This window comes from Capricornis sumatraensis, chromosome 2 (assembly GCF_032405125.1).
Source record: "Capricornis sumatraensis isolate serow.1 chromosome 2, serow.2, whole genome shotgun sequence".
Classification (NCBI taxonomy): Eukaryota; Metazoa; Chordata; class Mammalia; order Artiodactyla; family Bovidae; genus Capricornis; species Capricornis sumatraensis.
The window spans coordinates 93,745,668-93,766,817 of NC_091070.1; the positions used below are offsets into that span (position 1 = coordinate 93,745,668).

The 21,150-nt window shown below is 37.1% G+C and overlaps 1 protein-coding gene across 1 annotated transcript in view; it reads right to left on the reverse strand.

The window, feature by feature from the left end:
* The window catches only part of POLK (DNA polymerase kappa), an 83,744-nt gene that overhangs the window by 29,028 nt on the left and 33,566 nt on the right, over positions 1-21,150 (reverse strand). Inside the window, exons 2-3 of the mRNA XM_068966614.1 lie at positions 10,275-10,418; positions 3,507-3,626 (exon numbers count right to left, since the gene is read on the reverse strand). Of these exons, the coding sequence (XP_068822715.1) occupies positions 3,507-3,626; positions 10,275-10,418 (264 nt within the window). The remainder of the gene's footprint in view (positions 1-3,506; positions 3,627-10,274; positions 10,419-21,150) is intronic.

The following is a 21,150-nucleotide window of genomic DNA, read 5'->3' on the forward strand; positions in this document are numbered from 1 at the left end:
TTCCAGTTTCATCTGCTGAAATCCTCATTCATAGTTTCCTTCCCTCCATTTCTCCTTCGGAATGACTTCCAAGTCTCATCTCTCTTGCTACAGTTCAGAGCCAGTGTGTGTCACAGTGGGTAAGGGCTTTGTTTGGGTCTCAGGCCTGCCACTTACTAGTTAAATGACAGTGGGCAACTCAACCCCTCTCATTTTTACTTTATTTGTAAAGAGGGACTGGTGTGCTACAGTCCATGGAGTCACAAAGAGTCAGATACGACTGAGTGACTGAACTGAACTGAAGGAGAGACTAAACCAATTTCAAAAGATGGAAGGAATTAAAAGAGATACCTATGTAATGCACTTATCTAGGGATATGGTAAGGGCTTAGTGATATTACCTATAGTTTTTAAGGTAGAAATGATATTTGTTGATTATATTATATGTAATATGCAAAATGCTTATGTTAACTCACCTACTAGTCAAATTAATTGAGAGGATACTTACTATCCCCATTTTATATATGAAGCTAAATCTGAGGAAGATTATGTAATTTGCTCTAAGTCATAGAACTGGTAAATGTTAGAACTAAACCTGGAAATCAGGTTTCTCTAAAGCCTATACTCTTTCCATTATATCATGATACTTCCCTAAAAAAAATTTTTTTTAAAGGTATTTAACACTGAAATAAGCTCAAATAGAGTTCTAGTGGCATATTTTATATCCATATTATATCTTATTTACATTAAAAAATTATTTTTAAAAGATTTAGGAGATTACTTCAGAAATACTGTTTTTCATTTTCTTAACTTAGTATTAACCTAAAAATTGTGGAATAAATCCGAGTTCTCCAAATTAACCGTTAAAGTGGTCAAAATGCACTGATTTACTCGGTAGTTGCCATTTAATATAACATGGATGCTTATCTATTCAATCCATGAGCCCAAGTTACAATAAGATGCTTTGACAGCTTCAAAAATGATTATGCTTTTAAGAAGTTTAATGAGGATGGGATTGGGTAGGGATACTTAGAGAGGTTCTGAAGAAACATCAGGTCAGTTTATGCCTTCAGAGCTTACTTATTACATATAATAAAATATCTATCACATATAATAAATTATAGTAAAATGAAATATTATTTGGAAATTTCATTACTTCAAAACAGAAACATGTTTTCCATGAAAACCTGTTTTTTCAGATCTTCTAGCCTCCTTAGGATTTCCTCAATCCCCTCCCACTTGTATAACTTCTTTTAAAGGAAGCTCAAAAACTGAAACAATTTTACAATCAACAAAAAACACACTTCCTGCCATTTCCTTTGTCAAAGATGTCACAGAGCCTCCCATGGAATAGTCAACTAAAACCGTTAACAAAATGTGAAGTTCTGCTACACAATGTAAGGGATTCTCTATTTCTTCAGATTATTAGCATATTAAGGATATGAGTTTTAAAAGTAGTATAAACAGCAAGACGTTGCTATGCCACTCCTATGTATTACATCTTTAAAACTTTATTAAAGATATTTGTAGGCTATAAATAAAAAAGAGTTCCAGAAACTAAACTGCCTAAGGAGTAACATCAACTTAAAAACAATGTTACTTTGGACGGGGTGGAATTTCTTTTCAACTTGATGAAATAATGCTTAATCTTGTATGAAAAAAACAATGGATGAAAAGAAAATGTTTTTCTAAAGAAGAGTGGTGAGGGGTAGTATTAAACTGTGTTATTATCATTCAATAAATAAAACTATGGTACATATTAGAAAAATCTTTACAAGTGACAGACAAAAAGTATTTATTATATGATAAGATCTATAAATGAGGAGAAATAAACTCTAGAAATGTGAGCAAAGAATATTGCTTTGGACTGCTAGTTGAACCCTGAAATCTATTCTCTTCCTTCCATAGTAATAGATTTTTAGCTGAACATATGGCTACCCACTTAAGAGAATATATTTGATAGCTTCTCTTGTACTTAGGTGTGGCCATGAAACTCAAATGTGAGTTAAGGTAACACGCTTAACTTCTCTTTCACCTGCTTAATAGCAAATTACTTTCATTCAATTAAGTTTTCTCCTTTTCTTTTTTTCAATGTATAACAGAACCTGAGTCTCTAAATTACTATGGTGATCAGAACCACCAGAGCAGCTGGGACTACTTAACCTATAATGTGGGAAAGAAATAAACTTATTTGAACCATTATATTTTAGGGTCTCTTGTGCCAGTTATTTAGCCTATATCCTAAAAGAATAACAGAGGATATTCCCACAAGAGGGAAATACTGATGTCTAACTTATATGTGAAAAGACATTCTTTCTCTGTTGTAACCAAAGGAGGGCAAATTAAAACAACAATGATATTTTGGACATTGTATCAGCAAAAACTAAAAGACTGATAAAGTTGATAAAATTGAGTTTTACACAAGTATGTGAGGAAACCAGCATTTTTATGTTGAAAATATAAAATGGTACAATCTTTGGTGACAATAATAGGACAAGAGTGCAAAGATACACAAATACCAGCGATCATCACAATGTCATGTACCTCCATAGACTGAGCTGCCACGAAACATTAAAAATGATGATTTGACAAATTATCTTCAGTCACAATAGCAGACTACTTAACACAGAAGATAAGAAACTAGCCTGTGCTCTAGGAAAGCATATGTCCAAAAAAATGACATACTAGTTTAGTAAAGAAAATAAAATTTATAATATCTGAACTCCCATCATGAGAAGAATTTTATAGCATACTTGATTAATGTTATAATTTTATTGCTAAATTATAGCTTAAAGTACTTTGTAAAACTGAATCAGATTTTGATAGAGGGTAAAACTCTTTAAATGTAAACTTTAGTTTTACTGCCTTGAGTTCTCAATCTACCACCTAATGCCTTATAGACTGGCTCTTCTCAAACTTTTCTACTGAAAGAACTTGTAATACCACAGGAAATTAAGCATTTATTCCCCAAAGAGGCCAAAGAAGCCAAATGACCCCAAACTTTTAGAAGTCTTGTGTTTTATCTTAAAAATTTATGTACATTTGGCATTCTACCATTTACATGACTTTTACTGTAACACAACTACATTTCAAAGTACTTTCAAATTTAATTAGTCAACATGTTCCCCCAAATCATTTTTGAACAATTAGTTTTTCAAAAAGCATGTCACATTTATCTTGGGGCCTTTTCCAGCTGCAACATATGTATATAATAAAAAGAACAAAAGCTTTGGATTAAATCCTAGCTCTGGCAACTACCTGTCATACAAAGCTGGGCAAATCACTTAACCTGACTAAGGCTCCATTTACTCTAATGGAGGTGACAATGCTTAGGTGTGGGTCTTTATGTAAAAACATTTGGGCAATTTTTTTACAAAGTAGTGTACACATTTGTTAAATTTTTATGCTTTACAATGTAACAAACATTTACGTTTCAACTTGTTTTCAGTTATAATTTGACCATGATGCATTTTAACTACCAATTATTATTTCACCAGCAACTACTATATTTAGCAATTGAATTAATACCTGTAACTGTGCTTTCCTTAGCTGCTGGCTGGTAATTTGAGCTTTTTGTTGCATCATATTTTCAATTCTTTGGTTGACTTGCTTTTCTTTCTTGAGCTCATTTCCATAAAATCTGGACCCCTAATGTAGGAAAAAAATGCATTGCATAAGAGAAAGGGCTGAAGGAAAGCATCACTGTGAACTGATGGCTAAGAGTACAGACTCTAGAAAGAGAATGGCTTGAGTTCAAAACTTACCTCCATTCCTGACTAGCTCGGTGACCCTAAAGTTCATTTTATTATGCCTCAGCCTCCCTGATCTGTAAAATGAACTTACAGTTACCTAACTCACAAGATTGTTGTAAGGCAGTAAGCACAGTACAAAGTCTCCAAGATAAGTACAGATCTCCATTTGGGAAATAAAAGCATATCCTAGGTGGGATCCTCCAGGCACATCCAAGGATTTAGTCAGCTGGGTCATCAATTATCTCCTTTACTTTCATTGAAAAATTATTGTAAAAAATTAACAGAAACCTCAATTAAATACTCAGAGATCAGAAGAGGGAGCTCTGGTCCCCTTCGATGATAGCAGAAAGCAACAAAAGGAACAAAGTCTTTCCTGGCAACGACTCAGCCAATGAAAAGTCATGGCCTCTGTTTACTATATACCCTTGCCAACTTCCTTTTCTCCTCTTGGAAAGAGTTCTCTTTATTTTTGCTGAGCACTTGCACGTGGCTTACCATGGCTGCAGTCCTTGAACTGCAATTCTCTGCTAATCTCAAACAAACCCATCATTTTTTTTATGGAGAAATAATTAGCAGTCTGTTTTAAGTAAACAGGACTTTTAAATATTTAATATTAGCCATTAAATAAAAGTAGAAAGTAACTTTTAGAAAATCATCTATCATTCCATCAGTGAACATACTATCTACCTATTTATAAGACTGATGGACATTGAGATCATTTTTATATTTTGGCTATCATGAAAAATGTTGCAATGAACAACTGTGTACATATTTTATGTGGTCACATGTATCTGGGAGTGGAATCTCTGTGTTACATGGCAACTCCCTGCTTAACCCTTTGAGGAACTGCAAAACTGTTTTCCAAAATGGCAGAAGCATTTCACAAGTCTACCAGCAATGTATGAGGATACCAATTTCTCCATATCCTTGCAAAATCTGTTACTGTTTGTCTTTATTACAGCGATTCTAGGCTGTAATACTATGAATATATCTCATTGTGGTTTGGGTTTTTTTTGCTTTTTTAGGTACACTGGGTCTTCGTTGTGGCATGCAGGGGGCTTCTTTAGTTGTGGTACATGGGCTTCTATAGTTGGGCTTAGTTTCCCAACCAGGGATTGAACTCGTGTCCTCTGCATTAGAAGGTGGATTCTTTTTTTAAAAAATTTATTTATTTTAATTGGAGGCTAATTAATTTACAATATTGTGGTGGGTTTTGCCATACATTGACATGAATCAGCCACGGGTGTACATGTGTTCCCCCATCCCAAACCCTCCTCCCACCTCTCTCCCCATCCCACCTCTCTGGGTTGCCCCAGTGCACCTGCTTTGAGTGCCCTGTTTCATGTATCAAACTTGGACTGGTCATCTATTTCACATATGGTATTATACATGTTTCAATGCCATTCTCTCAAATCATCCCACCCTCACCTTCTCCCAAAGTCCAAAAGTCTGTTCTTTATATCTGCGTCTCTTTAGCTGTCTTGCGTATAGGGTCATTGTTCCCATCTTTCTAAATTCCATATATATGTGCTAATCTACTGTATTGGTGTTTTTCTTTCTGACTTACTTCACTCTGTATAATAGGCTCCAGTTTCATCCACCTCATTAGAACTGACTCAAATGTGTTCTGTTTAATAGCTGAGTAATATTCCATTATGTATATGTACCACAACCTTCTTATCCATTTGTCTGCTGATGGACATCTAGGATGCTTCCATGTCCTAGCTATTGTACGCAGTGCTGCGATGAACACTGGGGTACACATGTCTCTTTCAATTCTGGTTTCCTTGGTGTGTATGCCCAGCAGTGGGATTGCTGGGTCATATGGCAGTTCTATTTCCAGTTTTTTAAGGAATCTCCCCACTGTTCTCCATAGTGGGTGTATTAGTTTGCATTCCCACCAACAATGTAAGAGCATTCTGTTTTCTCCACACCCTCTCTATCATTTATTGTTTGTAGACTTTTTGATAAAACCCATTCTGACCAATGTGAGATGGTACCTCATTGTGGTTTTGATTCACATTTCTCTGATGAGTGATGTTGAGCATCTTATCATGTGTTTGTTAGCCATCTGTATGTCTTCTTCAGAGAAATGTCTGTTTAGTTCTTTGGCCCATTTTCTTGATTGGGTCATTTATTTTTCTGATATTGAGCTGCATGAGCTGCTTGTATATTTTTGAGATTCTTTGTCAGTTGCTTCATTTGCTATTATTTTCTCCCATTCTGAAGGCTGTCTTTTCACCTTGCTTATAGTTTCCTTCATTGTGCAAAAGCTTTTAAGTTTAGTTATTTGTTTATTTTTGCTTTTATTTCCCTTACTCTGGGAGGTGGGTCATAGAGGATCTTGCTGTGATTTATGTCAGAGAGTGTTTTGCCAATGTTTTCCCCTAGGATTTTTATAGTTTCTGGTCCTAAATTTAGATGTTTAATCCATTTTGTTTTTGTGTATGGTGTTAGAAAGTGTTCTAGTTTCATTCTTTTACAGGTGGTTGACCAGTTTTCCCAGCACCACTTGTTAAAGAGAATGTCTTTTCTCCATTGTATATTTTTTCCTCATTTATCAAAGATAAGGTGTCCATAGGTGTGTGGATTTATCTCTGGGCTTTCTATTTTGTGCCATTGATCTATATTTCTTTCTTTGTGCCACTACCATACTGTCTTGATGACGGTAACTTTGTAGTATAGTCGGAAGTCAGGCAGGTTGATTCCTCTAGTTCTGTTCTTCTTTCTCAAGATTGCTTTGTCTATTTGAGTTTTTTTTTTTGTATTTCCATACAAATTGTGTAATTATTTGTTCTACTTCTGTGAAAAATACCATTGGTAGCTTGATAGGGATTGCATTGAATCTATAGATTGTTTTGGGTAGTATACTCATTTTCACTATATTGATTCTTCCAAGCCATGAACATGGCATATTTCTCCATCTATTTGTGTCCTCTTTGATTTCTTTCATCAGTGTTTCATAGTTTTCTATATATAGGTCTTTTGTTTCTTTAGTAGTTTTACTCCTAAGTATTTAATTCTTTTCACTGCAATGGTGAGTAGGATTCCTTAATTTCTCTGTTTTCTCACTGTTAGTGTATAGGAATGCAAGGGATTTCTGTGCATTAATTTTATATCTTGAAACTTTACTATATTCACTGATTAGCTCTAGTAATTTTCTGGTGGTGTCTTTGGGGTTTTCTATGTAGAGGATCATGTCATCCGCAAACAGAGTTTTACTTCTTCTTTTCCAATCTGGATTCCTTTTATTTCTTTTTCTTCTCTGACTGCTGTGGCTAAAACTTCCAAAACAATGTTGAATGGCAGTGGTGAGAGTGGGCACCCTTGTCTTATTCCTGACTTTAGGGGAAATGCTTTCAATTTTTCACCTTTGAGGATAATGCTTGGTGTGGGTTTATCATATATGGCTTTTATTATGTTCAGTTATTCGTCGCTCAGTCGGTAAAGAGTCTGCCTGCAATGCAGAAGACCTGGGTTTGAATCCTGAGTCAGGAAGATCCCCTGGAGAAGGAAACAGCAACCCACTCCGTGTTCTTGCCTGGAGAATTCCATGGAGCCTGGCAGGCTAAAGTCTATAGGGTCGCAAGAGTCAGACATGACTGAGCAACTAAGCACACAGCACACATGTTCCTTCTATGCCTGCTTTCTGGAGAGTTTTTATCATAAATGGATGTTGAATTTTGTCAAAGGCTTTCTCTGCATCTATTGAGATGATCATATGGTTCTCATCTTTCAATTTGTTAATGTGGTATATCACAATGATTGATTTGTGAATACTGAAGAATCCTTGCATCCCTGGGATAAAGCCCACTTGGTCATGATGTATGATTTTTTTAACATGTTGTTGGATTCTGTTTGCTAGCATTTTGTTAAGGATTTTTGCATCTATGTTCATCAGTGATATTGGCTTGTAGTTTTCTGTTTTTATCTGATTTTGGTATTAGGGTGATGGTTGAATGAGTTTGGCAGTTTACCCTCCTCTGCAATTTTCTGGAAGAGTTTGAGTAGGATAGGTGTTCAGTCAGTTGAGTTCAGTCACTCATTCGTGTCCGACTCTTTGCAACACCATGAACTGCAGCACGCCAGGCCTCCCTGTTCATCACCAACTCCCGGAGTTCAATCAGACTCATGTCCATCGAGTTGGTAATGCCATCCAGCCATCTCATCCTCTGTTGTCCCCTTCTCCTCCTGCCCCCAATCCCTCCCAGCATCAGAGTCTTTTCTGATGAGTCAACTTTTCACATGAGGTGGCCAAAGTATTGGAGTTTCAGCTTTAGCATCAGTCCTTCCAAAGAAAACCCAGGACTGATCTCCTTCAGAATGGACTGGTTGGATCTCCCTGCAGTCCAAGGGACTCTGAAGAGTCTTCTCCAACAACACAGTTTAAAAGCATCAATTCTTCAGCGCTCAGCTTTCTTCACAGTCCAACTTTCACATCCATACATGACCACTGGAAAAACCATAGCTTTGACTAGACGGACCTTTGTTGGCAAAGTAATGTCTAGGATAGGTGTTAGCTCTTCTGTATGATGGGTCTGTTAAGATTTTCTATTTCTTCCTGATTCAGTTTTGGCACGTTGTACTTTTCTAAGAATTTGTCCATTTCTTCCAAGTTGTCCATTTTATTGGCATATAGTTGCTGATAGTAGTCTCTTATGATCCTTTGTATTTCTGTGTTGTCTGTTGTGATTTCTCCATCTCATTTCTAATTCTGTTGATTTGATTCTTCTTTATTTTTTTCTTGATGAGTTTGGCTCATGGTTTGTTTATTTTATCTTCTCAAAGAACCAGCTTTTAGCTTTGTTGATTTTTGCTATGGTCTCTTTTGTTTCTTTTGCGTTTATTTCTGCCCTAATTTTTAAGACTTCTTTCCTTCTGCTAACCCTGGGGTTCTTCATTTCTTCTTTTTCTAGTTGCTTTAGGTGTAAAGTTAGATTATTTACTTGATTTCTCTCCTGTTTCTTGATGTATGCTTGTATTGCTATGAACCTTCCCCTTAGCACTGCTTTTAGTGAGTCCCATTGGTTTTGGGTTGTTGTGTTTTCACTTTCATTCATTTCTATGCATATTTTGATTTCTTTTTTGATTTTTTCAGTGATTTGTTGGTTATTTAGAAGCATGTTGTTTAGTCTCCATATGTTTTTATTTCTAATACTTTTTTTCCTGTAGTTGACATCTAATCTTACTGCACTGTGATCGGAAAAGATGTATGAAATGATTTCAATTTTTTTGAATTTACCAAGGCTAGATTTATGGCCCAGGATATGATCTAACCTGGAGAATTTTCTGTGTGCACTTGAGAAAAAGGTGAAATTCATTGTTTTGGGGTGAAATGTCCTATAGATATCAATTAGGTCTAACTGGTCCATTGTAGAATTTAAAGTTTGTGTTTCCTTGCTAATTCTGTTTGGTTGATCTATCCATAGGTGTGAGTGGGGTATGAAAGTCTCCCACTATTATTGTGTTACTGTTAATTTCCCCTTTCAGACTTGTTAACATTTGTGGAAGGAGGATTCTTAACCACTGAACCACAAGGGAAGTCCCTCATTGTGGTTTTAATTTGCTTTCTCCTAATGACTAATGTTGAACATCTCCTCATGAGTGATTCTTATATCTTCCTTAGTAAAGTGTCTATTTATATGTGTTGCACATTTTTTGATTGGGTTGTCTTCTCATTAATGAGCTGTAAGAATAATTCATATTTTCTGGATGTAAGTCCTTTAACAGATGTGTGTTTTGCAAATAGATATTTTACTCTAGTATGTTACTTATCTCTGTATTTTTAATGGTATCTTACAAACATTTTGAAATTTGATGAGAAATATAAATTAATGCTACATTGCATTACCGAAGACTGGCAAATCCAAAAGTACAGTAACACACTGTGTTGGTACAGATTCAATATACTCTTATATGTTGGCAGTGGAAATGTAAATTGATACAACTACTATGGAGGGCAATTGAGCAATTCATTGAAAAATACACATGTATATATCCTTTCAAGCTCTCTGTATTTGGTTCAGGGAATCTCTGCTGTAGTTATATTTGCACATGCGTAATAAAGTTATGAAATACAAGGTTATTCACTGTAGTATTATGTGTAAAGATGAAAGACCAGAAATGACTTATATGTTCATTAACTAAGATTCTGGCTAGTTCAATAAATTACAGTATATCCACCTATGCAGGCATAAAAAAGAGGGAAGATCTTTAATTTCTTATACAGAAAGACTACCAAGATATAACTGAAACAAGGACAAAAAACCCCACAATTGTAGCAGCCTCCTCTTGAGGTGGGAAAAAAAGGCTGAAAAAGAAGATATATGTTATTTTGCTTTAACAAGCATACTATGTGCATGTTAAGTACCAAGTAGAATGCAAAAGCATTAGCAGAGAAGGGAGATTATTCTATATGCACTGGAGCTTAACAATTTTATATATTCAAATACTTAAAATGTCATCTAGAACTTAATAATTTTCTTTTTTAAAAAAAGTAAAAAGGTTACTAAATTAAAGATACTGAAAGGAAAAAGAAACATACCTTTGTGGCTTCCATTATAATTTTGTTGATTTTCTCTTTATCTAATCCTTCCATTCCAGCTTTATTATCATTAAGTCCCATCCTAAGCAGAAGATCGTCTTTGTAATTGTCACTCTTTTCCTTTGTGCTACCCATGGTGTAAACCTGAAGAAAAGAAAAAAGTTAATGGTAAAATGGCTCTTTTTATTATCTGAAAAAGCATACAAAACAAACATGTTTTTCAAAGCATTCATGGAGGGCAAGGGTTTGGGAGAGGGGTGTCATTTTAAAAATGACATAGAAATCAGCAAAACAAAAATGATAGTTAAGATTTTTTTTGGCTACTGAAAAATAATTAGTACTCAGATTTTAAAATTATTATCCCAAGATTTATACTCTTGGAGGGAAGAAAGGGATTAACATTTCCTGCCAACTGTGTGCCAGTCACTATGCATGGTGCTTTACACTTGAATTTCACACATCAGCCCTGGAAGGTAGATATTATTATCCCTAATATAAAGAGAAAAGAAACCTGAGTTATAGAACATGCCTACTGACAGAGATTTGCTAAGTGACAACATTTGTGTCCAAAGTTCATGTTTTTTTTTTTCCTATTTAATGCACTGTATGGGCTTCCCTGCTGGCTCAGACAGTAAAGAATCCACCTGCAATGTGAGAGGGCTGGGTTCGATCCCTGGGTTGGGAAGATCCTCTGGAGGAGAGCATGGCAACTCACTCCAGTATTCCCGCATGGAGAATCCCCATGGACAGAGGAGCCTGGTGGGCTACAGTCCATGGGGTGGCAAAGAGTCAGACACAACTGAGAGACTATAATCACTGCACAGCACAATGCACTGTATGAGAAATAAATACAAAATAACACTTGCCCTGCCAAATGTAGGTTCAATAGCATTTATTACCTACTGTTTGCAGAGTTCCATTCTTAAATCAGTGAAAAAATACAGGAAAAAAAACTATCCTCTTGTAGGAAATCATTACACTTTGCAATGTCATGTCACTTCTGAGGTTAATTTCAAATAATAATTCTTTAGGATCTTAATATAACTTTTATAATTTACCTTCACATACATTAGCTTTTAAAAACAATTAAAACAACCACAGAAAATAGCTTTGCTCATTCTCATGTTAGGGAGAAAGAAATCTGAATTTCAGGAAGGCTAACTGAATTGCCCACCATGGCTCTGATGGAAAGCAAAAGATCCAGTATTTCACTCCAAGTCTTCTTACTCCAGGTCTAAAGCAGCTACCATGACATCACAGCTGCCTCCAGTTTGGGGCTCTTCGACCCTGGTGGCTCAGCCTGTAAAGAGTCTGCCTGCAATGCAGGAGGCTCAGGTTTGATCCCTGGGCTGGGACTACAGTCCATGGGGTCGCAAAGAGTTGGACACGACTCAGCAACTAACACTTTCATTTTTTCACATACATAAATGGCCAGGTGAATAGCTGGCATGAATCCACAACAAATTATGACCATAATTTCTCATCTGGATGATTTACAGCAGGCTCATTTATTCTACTCTGCCTGGAAGCCCTTCTCTCCCCATTGACCCCCCCCTCCTCTCCCCTTCCCATTTTCCTATTTTAACATCACCATACATAGTTACAAATGTTTTTCTTGTGGTGAGAACTTGTAAAATCCATTCTCTTAGCAATTTTCAACACTACAATATCGTATTAACTACAGTCACCATGTGGTGCATTATATTTGCCTGATTTACTTTATAATCGGAAGTTTATACCTTTTGACCCCCTTTACCTATTCTCCCCACCCACTACCTCTCCCCTCTTCACTCCACTCCCCATCACTGCCACTGGCAACTACCAACCTCTTCTCTGTGTTTTCTGTTTTCGGTTTCAGATTCCACATGTAAGTGAGATTATACAGTATTTTTCTCTGACTTATTTCCCTTAGCATAATGCCCTGAAGAGGACCTTTTCTTGAGAGTTGCTTTCATTTTTAGTACCAGCAAAGAAAAAAAGTAAATTATAAAATGAAATTTGAATACTGTCATTACTAGTGATGGTTCCATTAGGAAAAAAATAAAATAAACCTGTATATCACAATAGTTAGCAAACTTTGCTACACATTACATCCACTGCAGAGATCTTAAAACCCTTGATGCCCAGCTTGTATGCCATACCAAGTAGGTCAGAAAGTCTAGGAGAAGAAGTCAGATATAAATATTTTTAAGAGATGCCCAGATAATTCCAGTGTGCAATGAATTATAGGAACCACTGGTGACTAAGGGAATATAGGTTGATTTTCTGTTTTCCTTTGAATATCCTTCTCTCCAGCTTTCACATTCAGCCTAATATTATCCTGTATTTTGCCTTATGCTTTAGTAATCCAAGGTCTCATTTTCTAGTAAAACAGGTGAATGTAATTCATTCATAATTTTCCCAGACCAACACTATTGAAGAATGAAGAGGCTAAATGAAGACAGCCTACTTTAAGGTTGCGTTTTCCTTTAAATGTTGACATATATGAAAGGAAAAGAAACAATTACTGAATGCCTACTACTTCACATATAGTATATTACTTAGTCCCCAGACTCTTGAGAATTAATTTTAGTCCTTAATTGGTGAAAAGAACTGGGTTATAAGCAATATTGGCGTCAGGCAAAGTTGTGAGACATGTAGTTTTCAGTTACCTTGCTGCCTTGTTGATGCCCCATTGCCAGGCAACATATATCCAGTTTCATGGGCACAGATTTACTTTCCTTTACATGCTAATGACTTCCAAGTTTACACTTTTAGTTCAAATGCCTGCCTGACATCTCAAATTTAACAAATCTGAAATGGACCTTCTCATCTGCCTCCATCCCCAAAACCAGCTCAATTTTCAGCCTTCCTCATCTCAGCTGAGGGCAACTCTAATACCTTCTGATGGATCATGCAAAACACCTTGCAGTCATTCTTTCCTCTTTCTCATACACCCGCATCCAAACTGCCAGGAAATCTTGTGGGCTCTACTTTCCAAGTCCGAAATGCAGTACTTGGATGCAATCTCAAAAACGACAGGATGATCTCTGTTTGTTTCCAAGGCAAACCATTCAATATCACAGTAATCCAAGCCTATGCCCCAACCAGTAACACTGAAGAAGCTGAAGTTGAATGGTTCTATGAAGACCTACAAGACCTTTTAGAACTAACACACAAAAAAGATGTCCTTTTCATTATAGGGGACTGGAATGCAAAAGTAGGAAGTCAAGAAACACCTGGGGTAACAGGCAAATTTGGCCTTGGAATGCGGAATGAAGCAGGGCAAAGGCTAATAGAGTTTTGCCAAGAGAACACACGAGTCATAGCAAACATCCTCTTCCAACAACACAAGAGATGACTCTACACATGGACATCACCAGATAGTCAACACCGAAATCAAACTGATTATATTCTTTGCAGCCAAAGAAGCTCTCTACAGTCAGCAAAAACAAGACTGGGAGCTGACTGTGGCTCAGATCATGAACTCCTTATTGCCAAATTCAAACTTAAATTGAAGAAAGTAGGGAAAACTGCTAGACCATTCAGGTATGACCTAAACAAGATTTCTTATGATTATACAATGGAAGTGAGAAATAGATTTAAGGGACTAGAGCTGATAGAGTGCCTGATGAACTATGGATGGAGGTTCGTGACATTGTACAGGAGACAGGGATGAAGACAATCCCCATGGAAAAGAAATGCAAAAAAGCAAAATGGCTGTCTGGGGAGGCCTTACAAATAGCTGTGAAAAGAAGAGAGGCAAAAAGCAAAGGAGAAAAGGAAAGACATAAGCATCTGAATGCAGAGTTCCAAAGAATAGCAAGGAGAGATAAGAAAGCCGTCCTCGGCGATCAACGCAAAGAAATAGAGGAAAACAACAGAAATAGAGGAAATAGAGGAAAGACTAGAGATCTCTTCAAGAAAATTAGAGATACCAAGGGAACATTTCATGCAAAGATGGGCTCGATAAAGGACAGAAATGGTATGGACCTAACAGAAGCAGAAGATATTAAGAAGTGGTGGCAAGAATACACAGAAGAACTGTGCAAAAAAGATCTTCATGACCCAGATAATCACGATGGTGTGATCATTCATCTACAGCCAGACATCCTGGAATGTGAAGTCAAGTAGGCCTTAGAAAGCATCACTATGAACAAAGCTAGTAGAGGTGAGGGAATTCCAGTTGAGCTATTTCAAATCCTGAAAGATGATGCTGTGAAAGTGCTGCACTCAATATGCCAGCAAATTTGGAAAACTCAGCAGTGGCCACAGGATTGGAAAAGGTCAGTTTTCATTCCAATCCCAAAGAAAGGCAATGCCAAAGAATGCTCAAACTACCACAAAACTGCACTCATCTCACATGCTAGTAAAGTAATGTTCAAAATTCTCCAAGCCAGGCTTCAGCAGTACATGAAACATGAACTTCCTGATGTTCAAGCTGGTTTTAGAAAAGGCAGAGGAACCAGAGATCAAATTGCCAACGTCTGCTGGATCATCGAGAAAGCAAGAGAGTTCCAGAAAAACATCTATTTCTGCTTTATTGACTATGCCAAAGCATTTGACTGTGTGGATCACAATAAACTGTGGAAAATTCTGAAAGAGATGGGAATACCAGACCACAGGACTTGCCTCTTGAGAAACCTATACACAGGTCAGGAAGCAACAGTTAGAACTGGACATGGAACAACAGACTGGTTCCATATAGGAAAAGGAGTACATCAAGGCTGTATATTGTCACCTTGCTTATTTAACTTATATGCAGAGTACATCATGAGAAACGCTGGGCTGGAAGAAGCACAAGCTGGAATCAAGATTGCCGGGAGAAATATCAATAACCTCAGATATGCAGATGACACCACCCTTATGCCAGAAAGTGAAGAGGAACTAAAGAGCTTCTTGATGAAAGTGAGAGTGGAGAGTGAAAAAGTTGGCTTAAAGCTCAACATTAAGAAAACAAAGACCATGGCATCTTGTCCCATCATTTCATGGCAAATAGATGGCAAACAGTGGAAACAGTGGCAGACTTTATTTGGGGGGGGCTCCAAAATCACTGTAGATGGTGACTGCAGCCATGAAATTAAAAGATGCTTACTCCTTGGAAGGAAAGTTATGACCAACTTAGATAGCATAGTCAAAAGCAGAGACATTAGTTTGCCAACAAAGATCTGTCTAGTCAAGGCTATGGTTTTTCCAGTGGTCATGTATGGATGTGAGAGTTGGACTGTGAAGAAAGCTGAGCACTGAAGAATTGATGCTTTTGAACTGTGGTGTTGGTGAAGACTCTTGAGAGTCCCTTGGACTGCAAGGAGATCCAACCAGTCCATTCTAAAGATCAGTCCTGGGTGTTCTTTGGAAGGACTGATGCTAAAGATTAAACTCTAACACTTTGGCCACCTCATGCGAAGAGTTGACTCATTGGAAAAGACTCTGATGCTGGAAGGGATTGAGGGCAGGAGGAGAAGGGGACGACATAGGTTGAGATGGCTGGATGGCATCACCAACTCGATGGACAAGAGTGTGAGTGAATCCAGGAGTTGGTGATGAACAGGGTGGCCTGGCGTGCTGCAATTCATGGGGTTGGAAAGAGTCGGACACGATTGAGCGACTGAACTGAACTGCACTAAACTACTTTCAAAGTGTACCAGGAATGGAACCTCTCACTATTTTCACACTAGTCTGAACCACCATCATTTTTTTCCTGGATTATTGCAATAGCCTCTTAAATCATCTCTGTTCCTGCTCTTGCCCTCCTACAATCAATTATCAACACAGTAGCCAAACTGATTTTTCTAACCATGTATTATGTCATGGCACCTCATCTCACTCTAGAAAAAAACCCCAAATCTTCACAGAATCTGTATCACTCTTACTTGTTACTTGTCTACCTTCATACCTAATGTTCTACTCTGCTTGCTCATTGCTGTCCAACTTTGCTGTTCTCAAATCTGCGAGGTACTCTGACCTTGAGGCCTTTTGCACTGAATGTTCCTTTCTCCTGGAGGGTTCTTTGGCCAGTTCTTTGACTAAACTCCCTTATCTCCTTCAAGTCTTTGCACCTTCTAATGAGGGCATACCCTGACTCCCTATTTAAAATTGTAGCCTGGTTATCCTTCCCATACCCTCTTCCCAATGCCCTACTGTTTTGCATAGTTCACTTAGTATGTTTATCACTCCCTAACATACTTACTTACTATGTTTGTTGTCTGCCACCCCTGTGAAAACATTAAGTTCCATGAGGGCAGTGAACGTGTTTCTCCCACTGATGTATACCAAATGCCTCACACAGTGCTTGGCACAGAGTAGGTGGTCAATAAATATTTACTATATGGCTGAACTCAGTCTATATCATTTTCTTAATTCTTTTATTCACATAGCAAGGTCACTTAATCACATTAAAAGACTGGGGGAAAAACTGCTTTTCTGAAGGTAATCATTTAAAAATGCTATTAATTTCCCCTTATTTTCATAGTATACACATAAGCACAAGTCTATAAGCTTAACAACTTTTGATTTTATAAGCCTTATCTTCCTATGATATTTAATGGTTAAATTGGTTTATTAAAGCTTTTGAGACTTATAATGTAAGAATATTTGCAATTTACATATTAGAATGCTTGCTAGGCTCCATTAATATTAAAAAATTCTAGCTTATATTTCTACCTTGGGAAATTAAGTTACTTTGTTAAATCTAATTTCTTTGATTAAATATTCTTCAATTCTATCTAAATGTAAGAAAAATCACTGAAGAAAGATAAACAACATACTAAGCTTTAGTATACTTGAATCTCTGTGCTACTTTTGGTACTATCATTTATGTTATTATGGTGATTCTTTTGTTTTTAGTATTTCTCATTTTCAAATTTCTAAAATTTCTCATTAGTACTGGTTATCTGTATTCTTCCCATTAGTTCTCACTGAGTTTTTTTACCTAAAAGTCCAAAATTGAAAGGGGGAATGCCTAACAGAGGTGATCACATACTATAACAAAGTATGATAATTTTCCATATTTTTCTGGGAAGTGAGATTTAGTATTATTTCAAACAGCTTTGTGAGGGCAGCATATAATGGAAGTGCCTAGTATGGTGTCTGGTACATGATAAAACCTCAATCAATACTTATTATTACTAAAGTTAAGCCAAATATACAATGCTGTGAAAACCACCTGTCCTACTTTTCTCTCTTTAAGATAAAGAGACCCTAAAAGGGAAGTGGGTACACTGTGAGTATCCTTGGAAAAAGTTGATGTTCACAGGTCATACAGAATTTTGTTTGTTTTGCTTCCAAAGAAGTATTTGTCCTACGGATACTATGCATTCACATATAGTCCCATATATAGTCCCAAGGCCTGTGAATGGATATAACTGTGCCTTATAAACAAAAAGTTTTTTGAGAAAGAAAACAGTCAAACATTTTTATTGTTTGATATTATAGAGTACAGTCTGTTTCACTTCAGCTCAGAAGCACAAACAGTAAATGCACAGCTCAAAGGAAAGAACTCCAGGTCCTTGTGGTTTAGCATACTGGTTTAAAAGTACATTTTCTCTGAAAATACTCAAATTTTTCCAGTCTAATTCTACCACTGACTATTCAGGTTACCACTTAAAAAATGCAAGGCCAACCTCTATTTTTGGTGATAGTAACACTGGAAAATTAGAAGTTTTCAGAAGGAAAACTTCATGCGGTAAAGTTCCTACTCCTTATAAAAAAAGCACATAAAACTATATAAATAATATCACAAGTGTTTGGCATATTGATCAAAGTCACTTGGAATTAATCTATCAGTAAACAGGCAAAATATACAAAGGGTAATAAGAGAGAGAAAGAGAGGACTGAACAGGAGAAGAAGGAAGAGGGCAAAGAAGAGAAAGAAGGAAAACTAAACTATAGTAGGTTGCAAGACGGAACTTGCTTCTTATTTCTAACATACGATAATCAAACTCAATAACCCCCTCACCTCCCCCAAAAAATCATTATGTACCTTAAGAACAAATATTTTTAAATTCCTCAAATATTCAAATATTTAATCTGTTTGTTTGAATAAATTAAGTACCCATAAAAACTCTAGACTGCGATTAAATGTTCTTTTTACCCTTACAAAAGTGAATTAAATGTAATAAATTAAGAATACTACTCAAATTTTAATGTAGTAATTTTCAAATTAATGTCTGACTTACTTTTCCTTTTTTACTTTTATTTATTATAAACAAAATACCTTCTAAAATGTCAGAAAGTGAAAAAGTCAAATCTCAAGACTTTAACAGATTGTGTTAATTTGTTAACATGTTCCTCTCCAATTATTTTACATACACATGTGAACACATACACGCAAAGCACGTGACTACAATTTTTATATGCTGGGAATGAAAGCACAGAGGAACCACTGTATTTCAGCTTTACCTTTTTTTATGTCCTGGCAAAATAAGATGGACAAAAATTTCAAAATAATTTGAGATATGATTATTTGCAAGATCAAAAAATTTATATGCATCACTAAGAGAAATAACATAACTAATGTAACCCCACAGATCATAAATCAAGGGGATGTATGCTAAACGAAAACTCAAGTTCAACGTTCCCTGGTGGTCCAGTGGTTAGAACTCAGGCGCTTTCAACTACTGTGGTCAGGGATCAATCCCTGTTCTGGGAACTAAGATGCCACAAGCCACACGATGCGGCTTAAAAAAAAACAACCAAAAAACCCCACAAATAACCAAACTCAAGTTCTCACTAAGGAATTAAGGTCTACTCTTTAAGAGAGAACCATGTATGTATTTTCTTCTATTGCCTTTTTACTTCCTGAGTTGCTTATTTAATTTATTCCAAAGAGAGTTGGATATAACTATGGGCCATGCTGGGTTGGGCCACCCAAGATGGACAGGTCACAGTGGAGAGTTCTGACAAAAAGTGTCGACTGGAGAAGGGAATGGTAAACAACTTCAGTATTCTTGCCTTGAGAACCACATGAACAGTATGAAAAGGCAAAAAGGTTGGACACTGAAAGAAAGAGGAACTCCCCAGGTCGGTAGGTGCCCAATATGCTACCAGAGATCAGTGGAGAAATAACTCCAGAAAGTATGAAGAGATGGAGCCAAAGCAAAAACAACACCCAGTTGTGGATGTGACTGGTGATGGAAGCAATCTGATGCTGTAAAGAGCAGCGCTGCATAGGAACCTGGAACGTCAGGTCCATGAATCAAGGCAAATTGGAAGTGGTCAAACAGGAGATGGCAAAAAGTGAACATCGACATTCTAGGAATCAGTGAATTAAAATGCACTGGAATGGGTCAATTTAACTCAGATGACCATTATATCTACTATTGAAGGCAAGAATCCCTTAGAAGAAATGGAGTAGCCATCATAGTCAACAAAAGAATCCAAAATGCAGTACTTGGATGCAATCTCAAAATGACAGGATGATCGCTCTTCATTTCCAAGGCAAACCATTCAGTATCACAGTAATCCAAGTCTATGCCTCGACCAGTAATGCTGAAGCTGAAGTTGAACGGTTCTATGAAGACCTACAAGACCTTCTAGAACTAACACTCAAAAAAGGTGTCCTCTTCATTATAGGGGACTGGAATGCAAAAGTAGGAAGTCAAGAAATACCTGGAGTAACAGGAAAATTTGGCCTTGGAGTACAGAATGAAGAGGGGCAAAGGCTAACAGTTTTGCCAAGAGAATGCACTGGTCATAGCAAACACCTTCTTCCAACAACACAAAAGACAACTCTACACATGGACATCACCAGATGGTCAATACAGAAATAAGACTGATTATATTCTTTGCAGCCAAACATGGAGAAGCTCTCTACAGTCAGCAAAAACAAGACCAGGAGCTGACTGTGGTTCACTCAGATCATGAAACCCTTATTGCCAAATTCAGACTTAAATTGAAGAAAGTAGGCAAAGGCACTCACTAGGCCATTCAGTTCAGTTCAGTTCAGTTCAGCTGCTCAGTCGTGTCCGACTCTTTGCGACCCCATGAATCACAGCACGCCAGGCCTCCCTGTCCATCACCAACCCCCGGAGTTCACTCAAACTCATGTCCATCGAGTCACTGATGCCATCCAGCCATCTCATCCTCGGTTGTCCCCTTCTCCTCCTGCCCCCAATCCCTCCCAGCATCAGAGTCTTTTCCAATGACTCAACTCTTTGCGTGAGGTGGCCAAAGTACTGGAGTTTTATTTTAGCATCATTCCTTCCAAAGAACACCCAGGGCTGATTCAGGTATGACTTAAATCAAATCCCTTATGATTATACAGTAGAAGTGACAAATGGATTCAAGGGATTAGATCTGATAGAGTGTCTGAAGAACTATGGACTGAGGTTCCAGACACTGTACAGGAGGCAGTGATCAAGACCATCCCTAAGATAAAGAAATGCAAAACGGCAAAATGGTTGTCTGAGGAGGCCTTACAAATAGCTGAGAAAAGAAGAGAAGTGAAAGGCAAAGGAGATAAGGAAAGATATATCCGTTTGAATGCAGAGTTCCAAATAAGACCAAGGAGAGATAGAAAGCCTTCCTCAATGATCAATGCAAAGAAATAGAGGAAAACAATGGAATGGTAAAGACTAGAGATCTCTTCAAGAAAATTAGAAATACCAAGGGAACATTTCATGCAAAGATGGGCACAATAAAGGACAGAAATGGTATGGACCTAACAGAAGCAAAAGATATTAAAAAGAGGTGGCAAGAATACACAGAAGAACTATATAAAAAAGAGCTTCATGACCCAGATAACCAGAATGGTGTAATCAGACATCCTGGAATGTGAAGTCAAGTGGGTCTTAGGAAGAATCACTATGAACAAAGCTAGTGGAGGTAATGGAATTCCAGTTGAGTTATTTCAAATCTTAAAAGATGATGCTATGAAAGTGCTACACTCAATGTGCCA